Raw genomic sequence first — 14,612 nt, 5'->3', positions numbered from 1 at the left:
CAGCCAGATGACTTTGGGACGCATACAAGCAAGGCATGATGGTTTCACCTGTTATTTGTCTGAAGCCTCTGCTATTCAGACGGATACTAATTCTGTACAGGGAGATCCCACTTAGTTTTCATGGCTAATTGCCATTCATAGACTTATCCTCCACCAATCCCTTTTTAAAGCCATCTAAACTGGTGACCATCACAAGATCTTTTGGTGATAAATGCAATAATTTATTGTGGAGATTATGGGAAGTACAGGATTGAGCTCAATCTATGGCATCTTGGAATAAATGATATAATAACAAATTCAAGATATATTTTTTGTTTATTTAAAAAGATGCATTTGTAGCGGTTTCCTTCTATATACTTGCTATATGACTATATCCTTGATAGGAGTAATGAGGTGTCCATTATTATTGTTGTTGTTGTTCAGTCACGCAGTCAAGTCCGACTCTTCACAACCCCATGGACCACATCACACCAGGCCCTCCTGTCTTTTGCTATCCCCCGGAGTTTGCTCAATTTCATGTTTGTTGCATCGGTAACACTGTCTAACCATCTCATCCTTTGCCGTCTCCTTCTTCTGTTACCTTCAATCTTTCCCAGTATTAGGGTCTTCTCCAGTGAGTGCTTCCTTCTCATTTGGTGACCAAAGTATTTGAGCTTCAGCTTCAGTATCTATCCTTCCAGGGAACAGTCAGGGTTGATTTCCTTTAGGATTGACTGATTTGATCTCCTTGCAGTCCAAGGGACTCTCAAGAGTCTTCTCCAGCACCATAATTCAAAAGAATCTATTCTTCGGCGCTCGGCCTTCCTTATGGTCCAAGTCTCACAGCCATACATTACTACTGGGAATACCATCACTTTGACAATTCGGACTTTTGTTGGCAGAGTGATGTCTCTACTTTTTATTATGCTGTCTAGGTTTGTCATAGCTTTCCTCCCAAGGATCAGGCATCTTTTAATTTCACGACTGCATTCAACATCTATAGTGATCTTGAATCCCAGGAATGTGAATTCTGTCACTGCTTCCATGACTTCTCCTTCTATTTGGCAAGGAGTGATGGGGCCGGATGCCATGGCCAATGTTCCCTCTAAGCTGTGGAGTCTTGTGAGCAAGAATTCTACCTTGTGAGCTACTGGCATGAAAGTGGTGAGCCAGCGATTTGGCTGCTGCATACATTAGTTTGCTCTGGAGCCCTCCTTCCTGAGCGGAGACAAAAATGTGTGAGCTGGAGGGTAGAAAATTGTGACCTAGCTCACATTACCTATGCTAAACCAATCAGTTGTTCCATATCCGGTTCTAACTGTCACTTCTTGACCCTTATACAGGTTTTCAGGAGACATGTGAGGTGGTCTGGTACTCCCATCTCTTTAAGGACTTGCCACAGTCTGTTGTGATCCACACAACCAAAGGCTTTAGCGTAGTCAATGAAGCAAAAGTAGATGTTTTTCTGGTACTCCTTTGTTTTCTCCATAATCCAGCGAATGTTGGCAATCTGATCTCTAGTTCCTCTACCTCTTTGAAACCCAGCTTGTACTTCTGGCAGTTCTCTATCCATGTACTGCTGAAGTCTAGCTTGTAGGATCTTGAGCATGACTTTGCTTGCATGTGAAATAAGTGCAATTGTGCAATAGCTTGAACATTACTTGTCCCTTGTATTATAAATGCATTTATCTCATCCATTGTATTATAAATGCATTTACTCATTCATATTCCCCTCTTCTCTCCAGTGAGGACCCAAAGTTGTTTTCAACATTATTCCCTCCTCCATTTTATCATCACAACAACCCTGTGAGGTAGATTAGATTGAGTAGGTGTGACTGTCCCAAGGTCACCCAGGAAACTTCCATGGAATAAGCGGGATATGGACCTGGTTTCCTTTGCTCGAAAGCCAGTCGAATTTGACTCTAGGGATGCGGTGCTCATCTCCGTTTCCAAGCCAAAGAGTCAGTGCTGTTGGAAGACATTTCCGTGGTCATGTGGTCAGCATGACAAGATGCTGAGGCACACGGAATGCTGTTACCTTCCCACCGAAGTGGTACCTATTTATCTACTTGCAATGTCTTGCTTTCGCACTGCTAGGTTGTCAGGAGCTGGGGCCAGAGACGGGAGCTCACTCCCGTCTTGGGTCTTGAACTGCTGAACTACCGACCTTCCAGTCTGCAGTTCAGCGTCTTATCCACTTGAGCCACCGCAGTACCTATGAAGTAGGGGTGTGCAAAAAAACCCCCAAACTGGTATTTTTCAGGTTTGGGTATATTGAACCTAAAAAATAACGGTATTTCCCGCAGGCCTGTAGCCATGGGGTGGCCTTTGAAGCAACACTCTCCTCAGAAATTTGCCCTGCTCCCTCACAAAACTTCCCAGTAGTTGGTTTTTTATTTTTTTTACTAAACTTAAGCCGCGCACTGGTTTCACTTCGTCCCCTCTAAACTCTTTTACCTCAGCAGAGGCCTTCCTTTCTTCCTTATTCCCATATCCTCTAGCTCCTCCTGCCTGATTCCCATGGCTTCTTCCTTCCTGATCTCCATGGTTGTCTGCTCGGCTAGGCTTCTCAGCACACTGCTGCTCCTGGATTGCTCCTGGTTTTCCCCAGCGTCCGGTAGGCACCTCTGGGTGGGTGGGTGGGTGGGTTGGTTGGTACTTTTAAAAAGGTGCTTTGGTTGGTGCTTTTAAAAGGGTTAATGGGGTGTGTGTGTAATCCTCCCCCTTGGCTGTAAACAGACCACAGAAGCTGCTTCCTGACCTTTCTTCCTGGCAGGAAATTGGCAAGTGAATTTCTTTTCCTTGGTGGGAAGGCAGAGAAAACCAGAACTGCATTGCTACAATTTACATTGCCTACTCTGCAGGGAAAGGTAAGTGAAAGGGCAGCAGTTCTTCAAGAGGGGGAGAAACAGTTGCAAGGAGAAATGAATAAAAATCGCCAGAGAGGAAGGGAAGAGCTGGTAATCTAATTAGGCTCCCTGCTCCCCCCCCCAATTTTTTTTCCAATCCACCAAAACTTTTCTGGCTACGAGCCTGATTTCCCAATATTCCTGAATCCCCATACTGGTATAGTATTTGGATTCAGTAAATATTCAGGATTGTCAAAGTTTTTGGCTCTGTTATACCCTATGGGGACTTTTATAGTCAATGGTCCCCATAAAGTATAATGGAAAATTGATCCGGGTGTATCTGAGGCTCTGTGTTTTGAGGTAGGGGCACCAAATTTGCAGCATAGGTGCTGGTGCCTCTCTTCAGAAAACCCCCCAAGCTTCAAAAAGATTGGACCAGGGGGTCAATTCTATGGGCCCCACAAGAAGGTGCCCCCCTCCTCCATGGTTTCCAATGGTGGGGAAAAATGCATCTAAAGGGAACACAGCCTTCTCCAAACCACAGCTTCACCCAGAAGGTGATGAAAAGGAATGCAATCCCTTTAAACACCCTTTAACGCCAACTATCTAGTGGCCCCAAGAAATCTCAAATATTTTGGGGTTTTGGGGCTCGGTCCTATCAGATAGCCTGATAAATACCCTGGCTGATAACCGGCTGAAAAAAACCAAAAAAATACTGGTTTGCCCCCTCCCCCCCCGGTTTGGATAAACCAAATGCATACCTCTAGAACAGGTAACTTGGACCCTAGTCTGAAACTCTTCCCACTATACCATGCTGGCTTTATATCAAGCTATTCTCTGAGATCTAATGTAGGTTCAGTGGCTGTGAAGGGAGAAGTCTCTCCTCCCACTCCTAGCTCCTGGGCCCTTCAGAACAGCAACTCATGTGTTTTATGGATGCTGTCACTGGGAGGGTCAGTTATGACCACTATGGGTGAACTGATGGGTCTTCTGTATGTGGTTGGGCTTCTTTGGATTTCAGACCCTATTTGTATTTATTATGACATTTACAAAACATGAGTAATCTATGATGAGATCATTTTTAATTTTATTGATGTAGGCAGACTTTGTCAATTAGCTGTAGTGTGGTGATTGCAATCTGTACACTAATTTGTTTATGTACTGAATGGATACAGATTAAATGCTTATTTTAAAGAATATCTTGCTGCCAATTCAAACATGTGGGAATTATTGTAGAATGTAGAATTTCCACTGCTTTTCCTCCCACTGAACTGGGAAAAATTCAAGGTTTACCACTGTGACTCCACAAAAACTGAACTTTAATGCATACTCCATATTTCTGAGGCACTGTGAAATTTGCCACCAGGGACAATTATTTCTTGATACACTGTAAGGGTCCCCCCACCACCACTGTTCCCCTCATGTAATCCCTGATGCCTTCTCTTCAGATCTCCTCCCCCAGTGCTCCTCCCCCAGTGTTCCAGTCCCTGGAACATTGTCTCTCGACTAAGCATACTACTGGTAATGTTCATCCCTGGAACATTGTCTCTCGACTAAGCATTTCCAAAGTGATATTAAGACAATGAATTGAGTGAAAAGCTACCATGGACTGATTCACAAAGATATCCTCCAAACAATATCAATCCCCTGTCCCCAATTCTGGTAGTAATTAAGCATGCATCAACAAAACCTCTTTTGCTATTACTGCAAATTCTCTCAACTGACATATGAGTCACAATCTAATCTGCAAATTTCCACCAATACACTGAAGTGTTCACTGATGAACAAGAAACCGTGGCAAAAGTCTGTGAAAATCATGACCCTGTAGATTGTTCCACCAAAACTGCGAGTCACGCCTTTAACAATGGGCAAGTGCAGGGGCCAGCATTTGGCCTAATCAAGTGTACCTGAACATACTAAAGCCACTGAGATGTGCCTAACTCTTTTGAACTATGCCCATTATTTTCATATAAGAAAAGTTAAGGTAGCAAAATGGAACATTCTGAAGATATGACTTGTTACAACTTTCACTATGGTAGTTTCTCCCTTCCCATTGTAAAAGCAAGGAGAAGTCATGGTACTGATGTCTTGTGGCCTAAAAATGAGTAGACTTGACTCCACTGTGTCAAATGTGTGAGCTGTGTATGTAAGGGCAGCAATAGATTTGTGACTCTTCTATGAAGATCCCAAATGTACACAAGGTAAAAACAGTAATGGCTAATCTAGGGAAAACTAGTTTGGGGAAATGATTAAATAAACTTATTCCCATTTATAAAAAGTTATTCAGTTTACAGGGTTTTTCATGTCATGCTAAAGCCAGAATTAAATCAGCCTTACTATATGGTATGCAGGTGAACACTGGATTTGCAGAGGTTGTAAAATGCCCCCTACATTATTGAATTTGGAGGATGTTTAAATTAATACTGTGCTTCTAACCAGTGTGGGCAAGTCATCAGAATACAGATCTGGATTTTCACAGAACTTTATTCTGGGCATGCAGAAATTATGACAAGGTGACTTTTACTTATTGTTTTGAGCTATGTGAACAGAAAACAAACAACAGCTCCCAAAAATGAAATGGCTGCATTTGTTTCAACTGCACTTACAGTATAATCTATCCACCACTGTAGGCTTTAAAAGCTTGGTAAATTTGGGGAACATTTGATTTGAGTCTAAAATTTGAATGTGATCTTTTCATACATGATGCTGTAACAGGAGATTTGGAACCACTGATTTTCCGTGCACACATTCTGGACCTAAGAATCCAAGTCCAGGAAAAGCTCTGAGCAGACAAGAATGCAGTCCAGACAGTCCTAAAGAAACCCCAGCCACATGATGGCTTCTGAGGAGGATCCAAAGCCACAAACACAACAACTGACTGAGAACTCTGCCAAACAGCCAGATGCTGCTTCTCAAGAAAATGTTACATAGTTTTGAATTTTGGGTCCTGTGTTCTTATTGCAAAAAAAGAAAACAATTATAAGATGTAGACTTCACAGCTACATACTTCTGGATGGCCAGCTGTGTGTGGAAAAAACCTACTGAGTCCATGTTTATTAAAAAAAAAAGAATCAAACTGTTCTGTGCATTCACTCTTAAGACACTCCCTATTAATAGACAGAGCAAATAAATTTACAGATAAAGCTAAAAGCACTGAGGAGCAAAAGATAACCAGCCAGCAATTTAACCTTTGACCCTTAACGGAGTCAGAGATAGTTGCCAAGAAGCCGATGCAACTGCTAGTAAACTTGCCAATGAAACAGGTGCTGCCATTAAAAACCTCTGACATCTAGAGCCGTAGGCTAAGACTGGCAATAACCACCAAAACGGGTGGCAAGAAGGAAGTAGAAAAGCACACTTTGCAGGACTATTACAATGAAGATTAGGATGATTAAAAATAATGGGTTGTTCTGCTGGTGGAAGTGGGTCTTTCTCTGCTTTCCGGTTCTCCTAGAAACTGTCTATGATACCCACAAATGCATTTTGGGGCATCAGAGGAGCCTCACAGACAAAAAACCATGAAGGCTGAGGGACTGCAGGGACAAGGAAAAGTGGTCAAGAGTGCTACTTTTCCCTCTTCTGTCAGCAGACAATCCATGGGGTGTAACCCACTACTTAACAATGAATTAAATGTGGCTCTTGCTAATTTCTTTCTACTTGCAAATGATATATGACCCTTTGCACAGGACTAGTAGAAGCGATAGCATTAGACTCTCATGCACACTGTGGAATTAAAGGGGTTGCCCTAATGTGTCTATAGCAATTAGAAGATTACTTAGTATGTGTTCAGAAAGTACCTTGTTGCCTGTGACAAACAGGGGCTGGCACCATTTTCTCCATTAACAGATGGGAGATGAGGCACAATTCATGAACTAATTCTCTTTTGAAACAGCTGCAGCTTCTGAAATGTAGGTAAACTAGGCCTTTGGTAGTTACTTGCAGATTGTTTCAGAGCAGTCACTCTGAAGTTAATGGTATTAATTTGGAAGTTCAGGAAAGGAATTACAAGTGAATAACAACTGAATACATGAGCCGGTTTGGTTGGTAATAGTCCCTAATATCAAAACATGTTTTGCAAAAGGGACATTGTTTAGAAAAGAAGGACTTCTTTTCTAATTCTTATCGCTCTTTGCTGAAATTGGGCCCATATTTTTTTAAGTCAATCCACCTGCCCTCTCTAGAGTTAGCGCTATGAGACACCCAGGTACAGAGATGAATGCATGAGTATTACCTATTGGTTTAAATGTATAATATTCAGTGATACTGCTGGGTAATGTAAGGTTTAATTTTATCCAGGATTCAGCAGCACTTAGAAACAGAACTTATTTTCAGTGCTGTGATCCTGTCCTGGAAAGACAAGAAAATAAATCTAACCACTGAGTAATCACAAGTGGTCTCCATAGGTCTGCAATCAGTCAGCACAACCTCCACACAGACATGTAATCTCACATTTTCATTTTAGAAATTCCTTGCAAGATGTGCCTCAGACAGACCTACACAACATCCAGGCAGCAAAAATTATACTGCAAAGACAGTGATTTTCACCACTGAAAAACCTTGTTGCCTTCACAGATGAGTTTTATACTATTTTTCTAAAATTTTAACCCACCAGGGAAGACATGAGTGCATTCCCTCAACTTACTCTTTCAGTCAAACAGCACAAATAAATATTCTTCTCTGTCAAGATGCTCATTTAAATAACAAAGACTAGTTGACTGAACCACAGGCACACTCATTTAGGAAAATTATCTAAGTATGTTTAATCCAGGAGAGATTGAAGATCTAGTTACTTAGTGTGCAACCTAGAGAAAGATGAACAGAGTCCAAAAAGTCAGCATTGCTGAGACGAGGCATAATATGATGTTCGAACTCAGGCAGGGGTAAGGAGAGTCTGAGGGGAAAATTACACTGGAGATCCATGACTGAATCTCTAGAGGTTTTTTTTACTCTAAAAATCAGCCATGGATGGGTTGCTGAGCTGGATTGGGGCTGTGGCAATGGGCAAGGACGGGGGGCTTAACTCTTCTACCCTTGTGTTCTTTTCCCAACCTAAATTGTTCTCCTCCATCTTCAATCAGCTACAGTAGAGAAACAAGACTGGTAAAAGCGCAGTGCCTGTCTTTCTTCCTTTCCCCACTCCAGCATGGTATATGCAGCTGGGGAAAAAGTGTTGAAAGAAAAATTAAACCCACCTTTCTTAGTACTGAAGTTCTGATCTGATTGGGAGCAATCCTAAGCAGGTCTACTCAGAATTAAGTCCCATGTTATTCACTGCCGCTTACTACTAGGAAAGTGTTCCTAGGATTGTATCCAATGAGGACTTTCCATTTCTACCAACTAAGGCTAAACACTACAAGCGAAGGTATGTTTGTTTTTAGTATTTCAACCGTGAAACAGTTTGCATAATACACAGGTTGGGTTATCTGGATTTGAGGATCTTGAATATGGCAACTAGCATGTATCTGGACGGTGGTAAAGCCAGGGCCCCTCTGCCTCCAACACTGCCCCCTTGACACCTGTCAGTAAGGCTGCAGGCATTCTCTTGCTGCTGCTGAAGGCTGGCGGACGGTTGAATACTAACACCAACTTCATGGGTCTTGGGGGAGGCTTTAAAGGCAAAAAGAGTCTCTGCTGTCTGGCTACACTGCAAAAATACACTAGGCAGTCGGAGTCATCACAGCACTCATTCCCATCTCTCCTCCCCTACAAGACTGTGGGTTTGATCAAAGCTCAGAGATAGTTATCCACAGAAGAACACCTTTCTTATGAAATCCAGAGGGCCTTGGAGACAAGAGATTCTAAAGGCTGGCTCCTGCCTAGGCCTCCATTTTCAGAGGCTATTAAAAATAAACTAAATTTCCAAAAAAATAGCAACAACATCAATTAGGTCCTCTGTTAGTTCTGATACAATGCAAATAAACACATTTGTAAAAGCGGCCTTTCTAAGCCTCAGCAAGGTGCAGTTACCTGGGTAAAGATCTTTCTCAATAAGTTTCATCTGTAGATGGAAGATCTGTTCCTGGAGTTTGCAAATGGAGTGCTTCATTTTCTCTCGCCTTGTCACCATGTAACAGAGATTTCTAACCTGCAGAACAGAAGAAAAAAGAGGTTAACGGAGAATGTTAAAAATATTCTGTTGGTAGGCTGGCTCCTCAAAACACATTTCAGTGCTTAACTCGCTCCCTTAATTTAATTCTATTTTATTAATTTTTTTGACTCCATCCTTCAGGGCAGTTTGAATACCTCAAAAACTGCAGTCTAGAAACCCCAGTAAGTACATCTCTTTTTGACTCTGATGTCCTGCTGACAGATATGACTAAAATTTGCAATGGGTTAAGGAACAGGAGCATAAACTGTCATCAGTTATTGCTTAGTACTACAGCAGCTCATCTAGCTTTTCCAGCAGGGATTGTTTCCAAACAGATGACAACATAAGTGTATTGACCTACCCTTATTGCAGGGCACAGCTGACAGTGTGAAAGAAAAACAATCTATATATCCATGTGTCACAGAAGCTACGGGAGTGTTTGTTCTTTGCGGCAAGAGAGCTAGAAATTTGGTGGAAGAAAAAGTGAAGGTGAATGTGCAAATGCCTTGTGGGAAACCAGACGATGCCCCATTTGTACCAACATAAAGAAGGCACCCCTCCCTTATGGGAAACCAGACGATGCCCCATTTGTACTTCTCCACATCTTCTTGGAAGAACTGATGCCTTCCATATAAAAAGTACTTTACAATATCTCACTTCAGCAAATAGTTTATTACTCTTATTTTAGACACAAGAGGGGAAATCCACTAGGAGGTTCTCTCATTTTTCACAAAAATAAATGGGGGCTGCACTACAGAACAATATAACGTGTTGTGACGACCTGCACCTTTTAAAAAGCCTCAAAGTACTGTACAAACAGAGTAAAGGACTTTGAAGGATTAATTCTTCACAGAGCAGGAGAGCCTAGAGTGACAGGCTGCTCTGAGCAATCTGATTGGACAGCATCAGCTGAGCAAAGACAGTCTTGAGAGAGCTGGATGCTGAGGAGAGTCAGATTTGTGCCTTGACTGGAGGAAGTCAGAATTCTGCCTTGATTTCAGCCTTAGCTGAGAGCGGTTTAACACAGACAGTTTCAGTTTATAGTTCAGTTTAACACAGACAGGAGAACTGGGCGAAAGTGGCTAGTTGGTTTGGGAAGTGTACAGAGACTCCCATGCAGGCCAAGGAAAAGGGAAATATCTTCTAGGGAAAGGTCAGTCAAAAAAACATGGTTGCACTTACCTGTAACTGATGTTCATCGAGTGTCTTCTGTGCTGGCACAGAGGGGACGTGCTAGAGGCACGCCTGCCGTGGAAGAACATTCCAAGAGCTTCCCAATAGTCTAAAGAGTATTGAGTCTCCCTCCCCTCACAGAGAAATTGCAAAGTGTTTCCTCGCCCATTTGATCACGTGATGAGGGGAGGGGGAGGCACCTCTCTCTCAGTCCTAACCTGCCGCCGTGGGAAATTGGACTACTCGCCCACAGCGGGGAAGGAGGGAGGGATATGTGCCAGCACAGAAGACACTCGATGAACATCAGTTACAGGTAAGTGCAACCATGTTTTCATCATTGTGTCTTCTGTGCAGTCCCACATGGGAGATTAGCGAGCTACACACGAATCGGAGGCGGGTGTGGGCGAAATGCTTTATTTGAACAACGACTGTAACACTGCAGTACCTACAGAAGCATCAGCTCGAGAATTAACATCAATCGAATAGTGCTTTATGAATGTCAACGGTGACGACCACATTCACTGATGCACAGAAAGCAGCTGAAGCGGTTTGGGCTTTTGTGGAATGAGCCCGAATTGGAAATGGGCACATTAAACCTGCTGAGTCGTAGTTAGTGCGAATGGCTGTGGTCACCCATCTGGAAATGGATTGTGAGGAGGCAGATCGACCCTTCTTGGGTCCAGAAAAAGAGACAAATAATTGAACAGTGTGTCTGAACAGGGATGTGCGTTGTAAATAAAACAATAAAGTCCTCCTTAAATCCAAAGTGTGTAACTCTCTGTCTGGAACTGAGGCTGGATTGGGAAAAAATACAGGGAGAATTCCTGCGAGATGTGGAAAGTGGTCAGTATCTTTGGGCGGAATTCTAAGCTAGGCCTTAGGACCACCTTATCTGGGTGAAATTTTAAGAATGGCGGATCGCATCGAAGAGCTTGCAATTCCCCAACTCTGCGAGCTGAAGTAATCGCCACTAAGAAGGTGACCTTATATGATAAAAAAGACAAGGGACAACTAGCTAGTGGTTCAAAAGGAGCCCACATTAGATGGGCTAACACCACCGAAAACTCCACTGAGGGAGGGGTTGTGCTACTGTCGGGAATTTATTGTACAGTCCCTTTAGGAAGCGTTTTGATACCGCATTGGAGAATATGGGTTTCGATTCAATCCCCAAATGAAAAGCTGATCTGGCTGCAAAATGTACTTTAATAGACGAAGTTGACAGACCCTCATCTATTAACGTTAGAAGGTATTCGAGTATTTCCATTAGAGGACAAGATTCAGGGCGTATCCTGCGTTCTTGTGCCCAAACAGTGACCCTGTGCCATTTGGCTCTGTAGGACTTCCAGGTCGAGGGTTGCCATGACGCTAGTAGGATTTCCGCTACACGGTCTGAACATTTGTTCATGGTGAAATGAACCATGCGTGTAGGGACAGCGTTTGGATCTCTGGATGACGTATCTGCTCTATCTGAAGTAAATCTGGTACCTGTGGTAGTGGGCAGACTCTGTGTTGGGCTAGGGCATGTAGGAATGGAAACCAAGGCCGTTGAGGCCACAGAGGGGCTATTAGGATGCATGTGGTCCCGCCTTGGGATAGCTTTGCTAACACCCTCGGTAATAGGGGAAAGGGTGGGAAGGCGTAGAAGAGATTGCCGGACCATTTTAGGAGGAAGGCATCCCCTAGACAATTTCCCTGCTTTTGTGACCTTGTGCAAAATAGAGGACACTGTGTGTTTGCGCTTGAGGCACACAGATCTATGTTTGGACTTCCCCACACTCGAAAAATAGGTTCTAGATATCTGAGAGGAATGGACCATTCGTGAGCCATGAGAGACCTTCTGCTAAGTATATCTGCTAGTGTGTTGTGCTGGCCCGGAACGTGTATGGCTATGAGATGAGATCCTTGCTGAATCATCATTTCCCAAATGATGGAGACTTCTTTGCATAGTGTAAGGGAGCCAGTACCACCCTGCTTGTTGATGTAAAATTTCGAAGCAGTATTGTCCGTAGCTAGTAGGATAGTCTTTCCAGCTGTCAAGTCTGCAAGAGAGAGAAGGGCGTATCTCACTGCTCTAAGTTCGAGTCTATTGATGTGCAACGTAGATACATAACGTGACCATTGGCCACTCAATTTTCTTGTCCCACAGTGTGCTCCCCATTCCTCCAATGATGTGTCTGTGAATACCTGGATATCAGTTACTACGGGTGCTAAAGGAAAACCATGCGAAAGGTTGCATTCCTCCGCCCACCAATTAAGGGTCCTAAGGATTGGTCGGGGAATAGATAAGAACTGCCATTGGGAGTTTGAACCTGATATGAAGTTCTGTAGAAACCAATTCTGCAAAGGTCGCATGCATAGGCGGGCATAATGGACTGTGGCTGTCGTGGATGCCATAAGGCCGGGAAGTTTTTGTATGTGTAGGGCCCTCTGACACCTATTGTGAAGAACTCTCCTAACCAGGGATTGGATAGCTCTGATCCTCTTGACGGGTAAGAATGCTCTGTGAGCTACTGAGTCCAACCTCGCTCCTATGAACAGCATAGACTGAGCAGGCATGAGTTTAGATTTAGTAAAGTTAATTACAACTCCCAACCACTGTAGAGTCTGAACCGTGAAATGAATCTGGGATAGGAGGAGATCCCTGGATTCTGACACCAATAACCAGTAATCGATATACGCATAGACACATCCGTGTAGTCTAAGATATGCTACCACTGCAGAGAAACACTTTGTAAACATTCTGGGCGCTGTTGCTAACCCAAATGGTAATACACAGTATTGGTAAGCAGTACCTTTGAATCTAAATCTAAGATACCTCTTACAGTCGTCATGGATAGATATATGAAAATACGCGTCCTTGAGATCTAGGACAGCAAACTATGAATTAGGGGCAATCGTGTGGTAAATCTCATCTAATGACAGCATATGGAATCGTCGTACGTGTAGATAATCATTCAACTCTCTCAAGTCCAAGATGGGTCTAAGACCACCCCCCCTTTTTTCATGAGGAAGTAATTAGAATAAAATCCAAAGTCCCTCTCATCATCAGGGACTACTTCTAGGGCACCCTTAATTAACAGAGCTTGAATCTCATTGGTCAAAGCTTCATCTTGATGATGCGAGGTAGAGACATCAAAGGACACAGGGGGGGCTGTATTTGAATTCAAGAAAATATCCAACCTTTATTATATTCAGACCAACGATGATAGAACTGAACTAGACGGGCCCTGAAGAGAGGGGGAACAACTCATTGTGGGTTCCTAGGCCGGGAGTAACCTCCCCTAGGGGAATGAGACTGCATACCCCGTTGTCTGCTGATGCCTAGGTGGGTACGGTTGATTAAATGCACCCTGAAAGGGCTGAGAAGGAGTGGTTTGAAATCGATACCCCCTACCAGCATTAGGTTGCTGGAAGTGTCTGGGAAAATACCTTGGTCTGTTGTTGTGAACTTAATCCCAGCGATTTAGTGGTGAATTTTGTTTTCCTCACTTACTCCAGTACCTCATCTGTTTGTTCGCTAAAGAGGAGTTTCCCCTCGAAAGGTAAATCCTCAATGAAAGATCTTGTATCTAGTGGTAAGGCAGAGGTACGCAACCAAGAGTGTCTGCGGAGAACAATGGCTGATGTAATTACTTTGCTCGCTGAGTCTGCAGAGTGCCTAGATGCATTGTGCTCCTGTCTGGCTAGACGAGCGCCCTCAGTTTGCACCTGTTTGGCCTGTTCTCTCTTATTATCAGGTAAGCTACTCAGAAAGGGGGTTAATTGCTCCCATAACAAAACCTGATATCTAGCCATAATGGCTTTAAAATTAGCTACTCTCAGGGTTAATGCTCCAGAGGAGTAAATCTTTCTGCCTAAAACATCTAGTTTTCTACCTTCCTTATCTAAAGGAGAGGATTTTGGGCCTCCCATCTGCTTGGACGGAATCATCTCCGCCACCATCGAGTTGGGTTGGGGATGGTGGTACAACAAGAAGGCGTCATCCTCCCTGATCTTGTAGAGGTTCTCGACCTTCCTGGCAGAACCTGTACTAAAGGCTGGTCTTGCCCAGTTATTTCGGGTGATCTCTTTAATGCCTTTGACTAGGGGGATAGCTACTGGCCCTGGGTCAGAAGAGTATAATATGTCCATATCAGGATCCTCCTCCAACGGTTTTGGGGAGACGTAATTGATCTTGAGTGCCTTCACCATGCGGAGGAGTTGTTCTGAGTAGACCCATAAGTCCTCCGTCGGTGAGATCGGGGCAGAATCACCCACCGCCTCATCTGGGGATGGCAGAGATGTATGTTCTGACTCTGCATCTGAGTGATCCCCAGGTGTTTGCTCGTACTGTAGTGGTTCTGACTGCAGTTGGTTAACCTGGTGTTCTGGGGACCTTGGACGGGTTCTGGAACACGATCTGGACTGAACCTCGCGATGATCTGAGACCTGACTTGGGCTACGGTGACTGTGGTGCGATGTGGAGCGGGTGCGGTACGAAGGTGGAAGAAACCGTGATGTGCTCCCAATTAGGTGGGTAGCTC

At 43.7% G+C, this 14,612-nt stretch overlaps 1 protein-coding gene across 1 annotated transcript in view; it reads right to left on the bottom strand.

Moving 5' to 3' along the window:
* JADE2 (jade family PHD finger 2) overlaps positions 1-14,612 on the bottom strand; it is a 242,988-nt gene that overhangs the window by 17,479 nt on the left and 210,897 nt on the right. The window contains 1 exon segment of the mRNA XM_015429477.1: positions 8,796-8,913. Within this exon segment, the coding sequence (XP_015284963.1) occupies positions 8,796-8,913 (118 nt within the window).

This window comes from Gekko japonicus, unplaced genomic scaffold, assembly GCF_001447785.1.
Source record: "Gekko japonicus isolate JY-2015 unplaced genomic scaffold, Gekko_japonicus_V1.1 scaffold234, whole genome shotgun sequence".
Taxonomy (NCBI): Eukaryota; Metazoa; Chordata; class Lepidosauria; order Squamata; family Gekkonidae; genus Gekko; species Gekko japonicus.
The sequence above is the reverse complement of the archived record's forward strand: the minus strand, read 5'-3'. Positions and strand labels throughout refer to the sequence as shown.